The following is a 15,095-nucleotide window of genomic DNA, read 5'->3' on the forward strand; positions in this document are numbered from 1 at the left end:
AATCAAAGTTCATTCCAGGGTCAGGACCTTGTGCGTCATGTTTTAGCTTGAAACACTTCCTTTTTTAGTAAAGATATAGATTTCTGCAAAAACAGGATTCATAATATAAACATTGACACAATCTTAACTAATGAAAGACAGCAGACGGGGACTACCTCTGAGATGGAGGACTATGAACATACAATTGTTACTTATTTATCCTCCAGAGAAAAAAAGTGAAGGCATCAAATGAGGGGCTTGTACTTGAAAAATTTCAGTTCCTCTCTTCCTGTTTCTCAGTACTGCAGGGTTGATGAAACCAGATGGATTTCAAATAAGTGGCCTTGATACTAATAACCTAAGACTGATGTGTAATTACGTTTTCAATGATTCATCTGTATAACACCCTGGGTTATTTTACATAGGCAGCATCTGGTTCACATGTGCACTGTGATTATTCTACTTTGATTGACATCTGTAGTCTCCTAATAAAGTCCCAGTTGCACAGATGTGTCGTGCTGCCTTCTTCCTTAATGTGCTTGTGTAGACAAAACCTCCTTTAGAACACCATGCTGAAGCTTGCAAAAAGGAAGGTCAGTCCTTGTTTGGCAATAACTGTAGTTACTGATCGCCAAGGAGTTAAAGACTCTGAAGGATCGATACTTCTTTTGCTATTAGTGATTTGAACTGTCATTTTAATATCCAATTAGTAGAGGTGAACTTCAATGAAGCTATCCAGATTTACACTGATGTTCCATAACTGAGATCAGAATCTGGTTCAAGACTTAGACCCAAGAAGATTTTGTAAGGAAAACAATCTTAATTTTGTGTTGGAATGATTTTGTAATGTTGTTTTGATTCCAAATTGGCCTGAGAAGTGATCTCCTTTCACTACCTATTTCCCACTAGATCACCAATTTGAATCTGGATGAGGTCACGGTGACCAAAATCACTGATGTTTTTTTGGTGTCCTGTGTAAAATAAGTGTGACAGGTATCTGAATCCTGGAACACGAAAGAGCCATCAAACACTGAATGGGCCTGGAGACCAAACTGCCTGCTCATCTCTACTGTGACCTCGCCAATCAGGATTGATGCACATTGGCACTGCAGTTTGAAGAAGCTCCAGCTGCTGCCATCTGTGGCATCCATTCTCTCTGCAGTCTAGCCCTGAGACCCATCAATCCAGCACTATTTATGAACACTACATTCACTGAAAAAATCAATAATAGGAACATTCATAATTTAAAAAGAAAGTTGATTATAACATGCAGCACATATCGACTCATGTCTTGTAAAATCAGTTACTCTATGTAGATATATTATCTGCAGTATGCCCAAAATTTTCAATCAGGGATACTTAAAGCCACCTTTAAGCAGTGACATTAAAGGATTTTCAGAGAGATTTTTAGGGCTCTGAAACTTTAATTTCCTTGAAGCCTTTAAAGAAAATCTAACAATATATATACTTTCATTGGCTGTTGCTTCTGTATAATTACAGAATGATTTTATTTACAAATGGATTAGAAAATGTGCATTAGCAAGGCTTATGGCTCACCCTTTAGAAGTTGAAGTTGTCCCTCTTGTTAAGAGTTGGCTCTGTGTAGCTTCTCTTTTAAAAACATCAAAATCTCAGAGTGCCAGCATGGAGTCGGATGTGGTTTTGGCCAGCTCCCATGCTATAGTTCCCTCCCTTTGATCTTTTGGGACAGATCCTTAGCTGGCATATCTGCATTGTAATCAATTGGGCTATGTTGATTTATACCACTTGAGCATCTAATGCTGTATCTGTATAACTAAAGGTTTTGGGGAAATACCTGTACTGAAAAGAGGGGTGTGTGTGTGTGTGTGTGTGTGTATGTGGGGGGGGGGGCTAATGCATCTTAGTTTGAGTCTGGATCATATAAAAAGAAGTAATAGTAAAGCTAGTTAGGAGAAATCTGTTATATATTATGTGAAATTCATGAAAGAAGTACAACGGTCCTGGTTAGTTGAGGTTTTGTTGTTTATGGAGACAGTACAATCCTTCCTAAAATTCCTAAGGTCCTGCACTCTTTGCAGCATCCAGCCAGGCAATGATGACCCAGTTCTTTGGTCTTTTGTTAAACTTTTCTGTTAAATGGTCGTTGCTGATTTTGAGCTGTTTTCCCTGCTGCAAGCACAGGGAACAAGACTGGCCTGAGGGCCAGTTAGAGTTTTGGAGTGGATAGAGAAGTGAATCATTCTGAAGAGAATGGAGATCTTTTTGTGTGTGGTCCTTTTGACCTGTGGAATAGTATGTCTTATAAATAATGGTTGTACAGCACTGAGAACTCCAGAGAGTTGCTCTTCTACATGCAAGTAAATGAAAATCCGTCGCAGTGAGTCACTTCCTCCATCTTCTCGGCTCTCTGTGAGCTGAGGGGTGAAAACATTGCCTACTTTTTAAAGGGAAAGACGTTAGAACATCTTGCAAAGTGTCAAAAGTGCAAAGAACAAGAAGGTTCTAAGAGTGCCTTATGATAATTAACAGGTTAAGTACACTCAGCTAGATTCTCAATCCCACTTCCATCCCCTTTACACCACCTGAGTAGCAAGAAGGGGACGTGATCCATTGGCAGCTGGTGTAGGAGGTGAAAGAGATTTCTGAACTGGTGCAGGGCTGGTAGAGATGGCTTCTATCCTTCCCTCTTCCTACCCCTGGCTTAGGTGGCATGTCAAGAAAAGGTGGCAATATGATGAAGATGGGAAGGGGACAAAGCCACCCTCTTATTATAGTAGCTATAGCAGCTATTTACTCCATTCTCCCATCCACCACCCACTGGCTGCATTGTATCAATTTTACATTTTTTCCATGGATGTAATTTATTTTTCAGTGGGAGTGCGGTGTGTTGACCCTCCTCCCCCCACATATCTCCAGTGCTGCCATTTTATCACATTTCACTTCTGAAATTTACATAAGGATGTCAGTCTCCCTAGGAATGATCATACACATTTCAGGATTAATCAAAGGTCTGATCTGCCCACTATAGAAAAAATTAATTTTGTAGCTGAAGATAGGGCAGGAAGAGCATGGGTGAGTTTGAGTAGGGAGAGACGAAGTACAATTCTGTTGGATGCCAAAAGAATTCTAGGTGGAATTCAGACCCAGTACAAAAAATATAACGGCTGTATGTTATATCAGTTCTGCTCCCAGGTTAAATAGCTTCCAGGTTTATTAAGAATGCACTGCTGCTTTCTGCATCCAGGTTGAATGGTGTTGGTGAAAAATGTGTTTATAAGTCATATCGGTGTATTGTACTGACAACTCCATTGGATGTTGTGAAGGCCAAAAGAATAGCTGGGTTCAGAAAATAATTAGCTAAGTTCATGGTCCACCAATGGCTATTAGCTAAGATGGTCAGGAACATAACCTGATGCTCTGTGTCCCCCTAAACTTTTGACTGCCAATAGGGGATTGATCACTCAAAATTGCCCTGTTCTGTTCATTCCCTCTGAAGCATCTGTCATTTGCCAATGTCAGAGACAGAATACGGGGCTTGATGGGCCATTGGTCTGACCACTATTGCCATTCTTATGTTCTTAACTCAAACCTTATGAGCAGGTTTATTTAACTTAGGAACGGGTTTCGGACAGATGCCAGTTGTGTGTGTATAAAGTGGCTTTTTTTACTTTTGATTTTGTTTTTTAAAGGCGCTTGTAGTTCAGCTCAGTGGTTGCGGGTTTACATCCTTCTGACAGCAGGTTTATTTTGAGGTACCCATTACTTTGTAATAGATATAGGGATACCCTGATCTGTTAGTACGAGGTGACCTTATATCAGAGAAACACTGGTCTTCTGCTCTTAAAAGTGAATTTATTTTTATTTTTTAAATTATTTATAAAGTAACTATAAGTTAAGTACGTAGAGGGAAGTGTGAAGACATGATTTCTATCCAAAGAGTTAGAGTCTAAGGCTTCGATCCAAGAAGGCATTTAAGCACATGTTTAACTTTAAGCATTTGCTTAGTTCCCATGGAAGTCAATGGGATTTAAACACGCACTTAAGTGCTTTCCTGAGTTAAGAATTCGATAGCACAAACAAAAATCGAAAAGATTGAGGCATGGAAGAAGAAATGCAGTTTCAAGGCTAGATTTCAAAACTAGTCCTTATTACTGGATTTCCTGCAGCTTTGGGAGCTTTATTTCTCTGATTGTACTGGGCATGTTTTCACTGCTGTAGCTGCCATCTGTGTATTCTGTGTTTTCAAGAAGAGATGAAAACTAGAATTTATTTTAAAACTTTTCCTGGTGGGTGGTTAGTGCTCATGACCCCTAGTTGTGTTGACACTGTGGAGCGCACAACATGGGCCTGATAGTGCGTCATCATTGAGCAGGTGTTTGGGACCGGATAGGCATGCTGTGAACCTTCCCTTCACCACACACAGCTGGGCATGGGCTGTTCCCAGTAGCAGTCCCGACTCTCTCTCAGCTCTGGGGAGTGCAGGGACTCCTGTTTCCCCCCAGATCAGGACACCAAAATCAGGGGTGGGCAAGAGGCTGTGTCATGGCCCGATCCTGTGGAGTAGGGCTGGCACAATGAGGGCAGCAATCTATGGAACAGACTGGCCATCCTCAGTGTGCATGGAGGAGTACTCAGTCACAGTCCTGGGGCACTTCTCCGGGGACACCGAAGCTCTGTTTTGTCCCTTCACAGGCCTGTGGCTTAAATGTGGCCTGTGGCCTAGCCTCATTTCAGCAGCAAAACGGTAATTAATTTCAATCTGAAGTTATCTGTGCCAGTAAGGAGCTGAACTGTGATAATGAGGCATTAAATACCTACAGTAAAGGATACTTCAGTACCAAATCCAGGTAGTGATCTATTCAGTAGCAAGGGTTAGCTAGCTTCCCACTGCTGCACAATTCAATAGCACACCACACTGACCTTCCTGCGGACAGCTGAGCTTGCTCTGACAGGGTTATGGAGTGGATCTGTGCACGCTCTGGATTGGCTTGGAGGGGCTGGAGGTCTCCTATAAATGTGGTCCCTGTCCACTACTGAACCCCTACCTAAGTCCAAAGCAGAGCTTGTGTATCCTGGCCCTTTTTCACTGCTTTGGAAGCATGAAGACTGCTGCTCTGGAAGCATGAAGACAGCCCCACCAGGGTGCTGAAATTTGCCCTGTTTCCTCTATCCTCCTCAAACTGGTCTCGGTTCTTTAGCTTTGAGGTCCTGCATGTGCTTCCTGGTTCTCATCTAGAAGCTTCATCTTTGGGCCATGTGGACCTTTTAAGTGTCTCCACCGCTGATTGTGAATTGGCCAGACCGAAGTCTACCAACCGGTATTGTGCCTATTCATAGTCTCCCTGGCATCACCTCTCAGTGCCCAGTGAGTCAAGGTCATACGCTCCGCAAGGCAAATAGTTGGGCAGTGCATAGAAGCTACACAGTTGCTCAAGGGGTTTGTGTCTGTCGCATCTCAGAATTTCGAGGTGCTATGTCTGGCCAGGCTGAACAGCTCCTTCTCTGTGTCACAAAGGAATCTTAGGCCAGAATTTGGCCTTTACTATTAGTATATAAATGTAAGTGTGATGAAACCAACTACAGAACCAATCATATAAAATGAATTTTAAAGTTTAACCTGATGAATTTATAATTCACTGGTTTTATAAAAGCTCTTAATTCCTAAGAAAACTACAGTTTTCCTGCGGCGTATACTTTTGTGGTCATGATTTAGGAACTGGATTCTTAATTTTTTCCTCTGAAGACAGTGGCTGCTAATATGTTTCTCAAACTAGGTGTGTGGTCTAGTTTATTTAAGTAAAAACGATTTTAAGTAGAAATGAGCCACAGAAATGTATGCTACTTGTCTCAAACAAACATGATTTCATTTTTTATTTGTTACATCTATTTCTTAGTTTTTAAAGCAAGCATTTATTAGTAAGCAATCATAAGTGTGTTTGATCAGATAAAAGATCCATCACTATGTTTATTTTACCCCCGAGGATATTTATTAATTTGTAGTTTATACTGAGTAAGGACCAGTGAAATCATTGGGAATTTTGCCATCAAGCAAGATCCAGTCTTTTTAAAAAGCATTGACATTGTTGTTCATTTAGGTGAAGTGTTGTCTAAACAGCAATTAATAAAGCTTGTGTATAGAGTTCTTAGGGTCCTTAACACATTTATAATGTTTTCAGATTAAATTATGAAATAGCTTCTTATTAATGTTATATGAACCAATCTTGACAAGAATTAAGAGTTATATGAATGTCATATTAGGGTAATGGATATGCCAGTTAGCTGTTGCAGCAACCAGTAAATCTGTTTTCATCATTTTGAAGTAATTCCCAACTCATCCTGCCCCTTTTACAAGGATAGTTTTAGAAAGTTCATTCTATGTGGATAATTTAAATGTAGCTCCTGCACTGATAGTTTACCATTCCATGGAACAAAGAGTGGCTCATGCAAGGGCTTGCCTTAAATTTTATTTGTTGGGAAACTTCCAGATTTATCATACTCTCCATAGTGGTTATGATGAATGCAGGTGCAGTCTGGCTTGCAGCCAAAGGTTGAGGCTGATTAAGAGATATTGATTCCCTGTCTGAACATTAGATTTGTGGTTTCTGCCTTATATATATCATTCATTAACCATGTAATTCAACAAGTTCATAATAATCTGTTCTGCTGATTTTAGCTGGGACTACATGGAATATTTTCTCAGTGCACTAAGTATGGGCTGTAGTCCACGAAAGCTTATGCTCTAATAAATTTGTTAGTCTCTAAGGTGCCACAAGTACTCCTGTTCTTCTTTTTGTGGATACAGACTAACACGGCTGCTACTCTGAAACCTGTCATTAAGTATGGGATGACGTGCAGATGCACCCCCCCCCCCCAGGAAGTGCTCCTGGAGGGAGATGGATAATTCTTTGGGGTGGGAGTATTTTGCTACAACCATTTCTTGAGCAAAGCATACTCCTCTCCACTTTCTCATGTCATCACAACTCTGCTGGCTGGTGTGCTGGGGGTGTGGAGAACTCTCACCTATGTAGCTGTATTGGAATTGGACACAATCTGAACCCTGGTGCTCAGTGAGCCCACAACAATATTTGGATTGTCCATTGGGAAAAAACTGGTTTTAATGGACACACATACCTGCAGTTTAAATTCAATTTGCTAGTGATTTGTCTCTACTAAGAGTTACTGTTACCTTGATGTTACAGTGATGGATGTGTTACAAATGGTAAGGTAGCTAGATATAGGGGTATTCTTCGCTCACACCAGTGTATCTCAGTGGAGTTACTCCTGATTTATACTGGTGTGAATGAAAGGAAAGCTAAGTCAAGCATTTAAAATATCATTTTAAAGTTGCATTGAATTAGAGATTATCCACATTTAAATTAAACATCTTGGTATGTTTTCTATACCCTAAATAAACTTTTTTGCTTCTTTTTCATAGTAAAAGTTAAGCAGAAATCAATTATTTGGCTTTCAACATCTTATTTAAAACTTAAATGTCATATGACTTAACTAATACATTCATCATTCTACAATTTCCAGAAAAGGGGTTTTTTCCAACTTTGTTCGTTCATCCTTTCTCTGAGCTGATGAAATTACATCCAAGACTACTGAACTCTGTAGAATTAATGTTCAGTTTCTTTACTGACACATGTTGAGGGGAGAGCTCATCAATGGTAATTTCTGGGGCTGCTGGTTTCAACCAGTAAGCTTCTCAGGACTCCAGGAGAGGGTTTCTCACTTTATAAGGTCAATTGGAAATTTATGGCTTAATTTTCACTCTCCTTCCAGGAACAAATGCCAGAACAGACAAAATCTGAAAAATGACTGCTTGGAAGTGTGCTGAAATCATTAGTGCTGCCAAAATCTAAACTGGGTTCTTGAGAGGTTTTTCTTTAATAAAAAAAAAATGTAATGACTGCCTTATACTTTATAATCCTTGGAACCCATACCAGGGAGAACAGTTGATCATATTTAAGTCACATGTGAACTCCACTTTATGTACTTTACACTTTTAAATTCAGCTATGAAAAAAAAAAGTCCTATGAATAGCACTCTAGATGCATTTATTTATTTAAGATGTTTTCACCTCCCCTCATTGCATTGTCTTTGTTTTCTTGTCACTTTTGAATTTCTCTCTTTTTGGTGAATAGCCCTAGGCAATCAATATGATGCCTCTGTTTTCTTTAACTAAGAACTTACACTAAGGGGAGATTCTGTCATTGTAGGCTGAGGATCTTAGACATAGCCACAAGGACTAGGCAGCTTTCACTTATGCCTTTGCTCTAAACTCCTTTCCTAATGCTCCTTCCTTAGTAATGACAGTTTTTTCCAGATGGGACCATCTATGAAGCCACCATTAATACCAATAAGACATGAGACTGTTGATAAATCAAAGAATCAGTTTGCCTCTTGGCATTAAATGTTGCCTCTGTAACACAAATTTTGCTCCTAACTTTTGTTCTGTTAGATGCAATGTGGCTATATTTTTACTGTTTGAGTTTTCATACCTTTGTTTAATATTAATATTAAATATTAAAATGAATACTAATTTTCTGTTTATGGGGTACTACTGCCACCTACATTTTATGATGACACCAAAGAAACTATATATTAAATCAAATTTTCCTCTAACATTATTAATTTCTGATGCTATGAATAGGCCATTCTTTGTCAATCAATAAAAAATAAAATGTTATGCAAAACTGTTATGAATCATTACACACAAACAAAGAAAAGGCATCCCCAAACCTTTGAAATTGAAAATTTCAGCCCCACTCTGAGATGCAACCCCACATATTTAGGACTGGGGAAGACTCTCCTCTCTTAGCAACATGTCACCTTCTGACATTAAGTAGTTAAGACAATAACCTAAGGAAAAGCTGAGGCCATCAGGATTCAAGGACACAAATACATCTCCAAAATTGATTACGTTTTCTTGGAAAACATTTAAAAATATTAACTTACTGCAATATTTATTGCTTCAAATCCCATGTTAGAAGCCAGAACAAAACCATCAAGACAAGTGTCAACATACCCTGGTGGGTGGATAAACCAACATGACTAAGTACAAGTACTTTGCATGTTCCCAGAATATGCAAATGATATGTTAAGATTGGCAGTTGTGCCTATTTGGCTGCCTTTGACCTGATTTTATTCCATTGCAAGTAAAAAATATTTAATCCTTTGCCACTGGAAAGCTCTTTTTAATAATGGCATTTGCAGAAGTCACACAAAAAATGTTTTTCTATTTCAGCCTCCTTCAGATTTTACAAAATGAAATTGGCTGAGTGCTCCATCAGGAATTGTGTTGCAGGGATCTCCTGTGGGGGGGTCTGTGTGAACAAAGGAATAGTTAAGTCACTTGAAATAAATGGCATTTATTGAATCCCATTGCATAGAAGGAAATGCTTTTATCACCAGGTTATGCAATGCCATTGTACCACACTGCTATGCAGTGTAGCACTAGTATGTCAAGTACTGTAGTCAAGTATCAGAGGGGTAGCCGTGTTAGTCTGAATCTGTAAAAAGCAACAGAGGGTCCTGTGGCACCTTTGAGACTAACAGAAGTATTGGGAGCATAAGCTTTCGTAGGTAAGAACCTCACTTCTTCAGATGCAAGTAATTTCCAGAATTAATTGAATTAATGTTCAGTTTCTTTACTGACACATGTTGAGGGGATTACTTGCATCTGAAGAAGTGAGGTTCTTACCCACGAAAGCTTATGCTCCCAATACTTCTGTTAGTCTCAAAGGTGCCACAGGACCCTCTGTTGCTTAAGTACTGTAGTGCGTCTGTAGCTTCTCTTTCTTGTGGCTCATCCTCAAGTGTGGAAAGAAATATCCAGTAATTCATCTACTTTCTTCCTAGTTGTGGGTTCAAACCTCAGCTGGTGTAAATCGGCAGAGCTCCAGTTACGTTAATAGAGCTCTGCTGATTTACTCCTGCTGCAAATCTGGCCTCCTGTTTGAATGTAATGTCAGGAAATATGAAATTATCTCATTGAGTTAGCAGTTTTCCAGCTGCATTAATGGAGTTTGTTTCCCAAAAGGCAAGTCTTCAATAAGTGATCCAACACTCTCTTTGAAACTTGGGAAAATTAAAGCCCAGATCCTGCAATCTGCACCACGCAGAGAACTCCTGTGCCTAGTGCAGGACCCAATGACTTCAGTGGGACTCTGTGTAAACATAAGGGTCCCCAGTTGCCTAAGGTTGTAAATATAGTCCCTAATCCCTTCATAAATCCAGGACTATACTGAAATTTGACTTAGTTGCTCTTTGCAATGTTGTTGTAGTCGTGTTGGTCCCAGGATATTAGAAAGTCAAGCTGGGTGAGGTTATATCTTTCATTGGACCAACTTCTGTTCATGAGAGAGACAAGCCTTCGAGAAACACAGAGCTCTTCTTCGGGTATGGGAAATGTCCTCAGAGTGTCACAGCTAAATACAATATGGAACAGATTGTTTAGCATCAGTAGTTACATATATTTCAAGTGACCATTCAAGGTGAAGTGGCTAGTTAACACCTACGCAGTCACAGGAAGAAAAAAAAAGGGCGGGGGGGAGATAGTCAGTGGGTTATAAATTGTTGTAATAAGCCATAAATCTAGTGTCTCTAAGTCCTTTATTTTTGTGTTTGGAAAAGTTATGAATGTAAGCTCCCAGGCTCATCTTTTGAAGGTGTTGTGCAGGTTTCCTTTGAGGATGAGGACTGACAGGTCATATATAGAGTGATCATTTTGTTCACCCACAGGTGATATGGCATTTTTGTCTTTTATTAATTGTCTATGTGAGTTCATTCGAGAGTGTAATAATTGTCTCATTTCACCCACATAGTTGTTGTTAGGGCATTCAGTGCATTGGATGAGTTGCCCTTTGTCAGAATCTCTCCATGGCTTGATTTCAGAAGAAACCAGTCCATGTTATTGCTCAGATTTTTGAATTACACACCTTAGATTGTATTATTGGGCAGACTGTCCTTCACTATTTTATCCATTTTGGTCAGATTGAGGCAGGACCAGTCCTTATTTTGTGCCCTGCACAGCACAGAGCATACTGCAGGCACTTAAATAATCTCAATGCATATGAATCACATAGTTTTAAAGCCAACATTCAGTTTTGCATATGAGTCTTACTTATAAGAAATTTATTTCCTCTGTATGTCTAATGCTTTCAGTTTACAAACTCCACACACCTGGTATTATCATTTCAGCAGTTTAACTGTTGTTACAAAAACACAGAGGCAGCAGTAGCACCATTAAATTAAAATTAATCAGTAACCCGGTTCTTCATCTCATGACCTATTTTGTTTAATCTAATTTGTACCACTTTTTTTTTTTTTGTAGAATGAAAAGATTTCTGCAAGGGATTTATAAGTCTGATTTTAAGTTTAATGTCTAAAGCAATTAGTTTACATATGGCGCATAAAATTATTTTTGAAGTTAACACTGAAGGCCTATTTTCAAGGTTTTAGTTTTTAATTAATTTTTAAAGTACATATGGGTAGTTGATAGCTAGGGATTCAGACTCAACATGTATGCAGTCCTGTACTGGACTTAGTGATATAATAGTTTAAACCAACCCAGTGATGAAAGGACAGTGCATTTTCAACAGGCAAACTTGGATATCATAGTGTACATAAAGAAGAATAAAACACTAATTGGATGACTGCTATTGAACAACTGGTATCTGAATAAATCTGACTGCTTGATCCTGCTGGCCAGAGATTATGGGTTTAGGGCCTGATTCTGGTGCCCTTCCCCTATAATTAGTTCCACTGACTTCTGTTGAAACACAGCTCTGCCTGTCCTTCACCGCATATGACCAGACTACTACCATCAGGATAACCTAATGCTTGGATGAGGTCAGCTCATGGATGAAGAATAGCTGGTTGAAGCTAAATCTGAGCAAGACAGATGTGATGCTGGAGGGTAAAGGAAAGTATTTTGAAGAGTTTACAGCCATGGATTAGTCTCCTCTGGTTGAAGATTACACACTCACAATTGGTCAAGTCAGTCTGTAATTTAGAAGTGCTCTGAGATTCCTTGCTGACATTAAGCTCTCACATAGCAGCATTTAATGCTTTACGCCATCTTCAGTTGGCTAGAAGTCTTCATCCCATCCTGGCAGATGATGATTTGGCCTCAGTTATACAGACATTTGTCACCTCCTGTCTTGATTATAGCAATAAAATATACCTGGGCATGAAGCCACCAGCACTTAGGAAACTCCAAGTACAGAACTTTGCAGCATATCTCCTCAGCAACATTAGCTACCAGAAGCACATCAAACCTCCCTCTCTATGCTGATTTTCCATGGAATATTGAGTTCAATTCAAGATTTTGGTCCTTATCTTCAAAGCATTCAATAACCTGGGCCCAGTTTATCTAAAGGTTTTCCTGAAATTCTGAGGTGAAGAATGTGGTCAGTAATTCTGTTCCTTAGGCACAATGGAACTTTCTACCGTAAGGGTAAAACTCATCTGTGTGGGAGACGGAACTTTCCCAGGGAGCTGGTCTGAGGCTGAGAATAAACTCCCACAGCAACTAAGAACATTCACAAACCTCACCACTTTCCATTGCAAATGCAAAGTGCAATTCTTCGAGCTTGTCTTCTCTAACTTAAAGGCATAGTTATGTGTACATTTAAAAACAAACAAAAACACCGCTAAAACAAAACACTACATTGCACACACAATTGTCCCCCTGGGAAAGGTTGAGAGAGAATGAACCACTTAATTCACTAATCAGAGGTGCTGAGACACTATGATGGTGAGGGCAGTATAAGAAGCTATGTAGAACAGAATAATGTAAGAGTATGAGAATCTGGTCCTAAATTTTCCGCTAGAGCTCCATGTGCCTTCCATCTGTGCATGAGCAAAATGTCCATGAACACACATGCACCCATGGATCACAAGTGTAACCACCCATATACTAACATAAAACTTCAAACATGGAATGCACACGAGTAGAGGTCAGGGACTAAAAGTTATGCCTAAATGCCAACATTTTGGACAACAGGCACAATTCAAACATTAGGGAATGAGAAAGGAGCAATTAACTCTGCATCGTTCTGTGTGATAGCAGGAATGGCTATCAATAGACCTATCATGAAACCAACATAAATACTGCACAGCTGCCTCTACATTTCTTTCCTTTCTTGACTCTATCAAATTCTTCATGTTGGCTCTGCAGGTGGAGTTGTAATTTTCAATGTCCTTAGTGTCATGACAAATTAAACAGAAATGCAACTAGAGATTAAATAATTATAAGATTATATTTCATCAGCTTGTTTTGCCAATGACATCTCAGCAAGTAACTAGTATGTCTTACAAAGGACACATTCAAAGGATGTATTCATATGCTGAGTCTTAACAAAAAGTCTTAGAATAGACTATTAAAGGATTAACTTCCCTTCGTGTGTTTGTATCTGATTTTTTAATTATGTAGCTAAATTTCTTTCAAATACATTTCTTTTCTTTACATTTCCAGACTTGATCCTGCTCCATCAAAGGCATCAGACAAGCACCCGTCAGATGTGTCAACACTGGAAACTCAGAAAAACACTGCTGAGCCAGAGGACCTCTTTGATGACATCTAACTAGGCTTTTTTTCTGTTTTTGCTGAGAAACTATCAGAACAAAATTCCTGTTCAACATAAGCTGTTAAACCATTAAGTTTAATTACACATTGAATTGAAGCCATTATTCAGAGAGGGTTATTTGTAAATGAGGATGGCGCGTTATTCTAGCCCATCTGTATAATAACATCAGTTGTCAAAATCTTTCACTCTGAACATTCCAGCTCTTTGATCTGATCCTTAGATTGATTTGTGCGACTCCGATGAGGCCTTAAAATCAGAGGCCCTATGCTACCATCTCCAGTGTAGGGAGTGCGTCTGGGGAAAGTGGGCATGGCCAGGAGATCTCTATACCCCCAGCAATCCTTGGCTGCTCTACATTACACTGGGGACCTGCTGGTGGCTTAAAGTCACCTTATACTTGCCCTCCCCACCTCACCATCACCCCCTTTCCCGAGCTGCACAAAGCACAGCCCAGAAACTGGACTGTTCTCTGCATTATAGAGGGGTTTATTCTAAAAGAATTAGTTTAGAAGTTGTACTTTGTGATGGAAAACACCTGTATAAGTTTAATTTATGGCTGTTCCTTAAAATTCTCAAAGTCCACGTTTCTAGCATGAACATAACTTCAGTATGCACTCTGAGATGTATTTTTGGTTTTGGGAGTGAAATGGCTATAAGTTGATATTGTCTATTTTTTCTAACATATTGAATATTGTCAAAATAATTATTCTTCTGTACCAAGACACTGACATAGCCTTTTAAAATAGTCATTTATGTAACACTTCACTGATTTTTCTCCAGGTGATTTTTAAAAAGAATAAATGCATGTAGAAAAAGACACCTTTCCTGGATTTTTTGGTTTGTTTGCTTTTATTTTTCAGGTTGGGAGCTGTAAATGTAAAGGGGTTAGTTGGCAAAGTTAAATGGCCTACATTTTCCTGTCTGAGAAAGCCAAGTTCATTTGCGTGACAGATTTAAGACCTGATCCTGCATGCTTACATGGCAATGGGCCAACATAAGTGTGTAAAGTTAAGTATGGGCTTCAGTTTTTGCAGGATCTGGGCCTTGCAAAGGCAGGGCCTGCTCCAACTCCCATTTAAGTTAACAGCAACCAGATCATTTGTCCCATGAAGGTTATGATACAGCAAAGTATTTAAGAATGTAGATAGTCTCATTGAAATCAATAGGACTACTCACATGATTAAAATTAAGAACTTATTCAGTGCTTTGCTGGACTGAAGCCTGTGCATTACTTCAAATTTCAGTGCTCAGCATTTTTGAAAAACCGTCTACTCATGCCCTAATCCTGCAAATACTTGTGCATGAGCTTAACTATAAGCACATGAGTAATTGCTCATGTGCTTAAAGTTAATCACCTGTGTGTTTGCAGCATTGGAGCCTAAATGAGGATTTAAGAGTCTAACTTAAGGCCCCCATTTTTGAAAAACTTTGCCACAACATCTGAAACTCACAATGAGCTTTAGAACAATGTTATAAATCACAAAGTAAAAACATAAATAGCTAACGTATTTTGCTTGCTACAAAGGTTTTATGTCTGAG

General features: G+C 39.2%; 1 protein-coding gene across 3 annotated transcripts in view; it reads left to right on the top strand.

The window, feature by feature from the left end:
* XRCC4 (X-ray repair cross complementing 4) overlaps window positions 1–14,371 on the top strand; it is a 276,331-nt gene extending 261,960 nt beyond the window's left edge. For all 3 annotated transcript variants that reach the window (XM_005288164.5, XM_005288163.5, XM_065550169.1), the window contains one exon: window positions 13,445–14,371. In XM_005288164.5, coding sequence (XP_005288221.2) covers window positions 13,445–13,553 — 109 coding nt within the window. In that variant the 3' untranslated portion in view covers window positions 13,554–14,371. The remainder of the gene's footprint in view (window positions 1–13,444) is intronic.
* The last annotated feature ends 724 nt before the right edge of the window (window positions 14,372–15,095 follow it).

This window comes from Chrysemys picta, chromosome 6 (genome assembly GCF_011386835.1).
Source record: "Chrysemys picta bellii isolate R12L10 chromosome 6, ASM1138683v2, whole genome shotgun sequence".
Lineage (NCBI taxonomy): Eukaryota > Metazoa > Chordata > Testudines > Emydidae > Chrysemys > Chrysemys picta.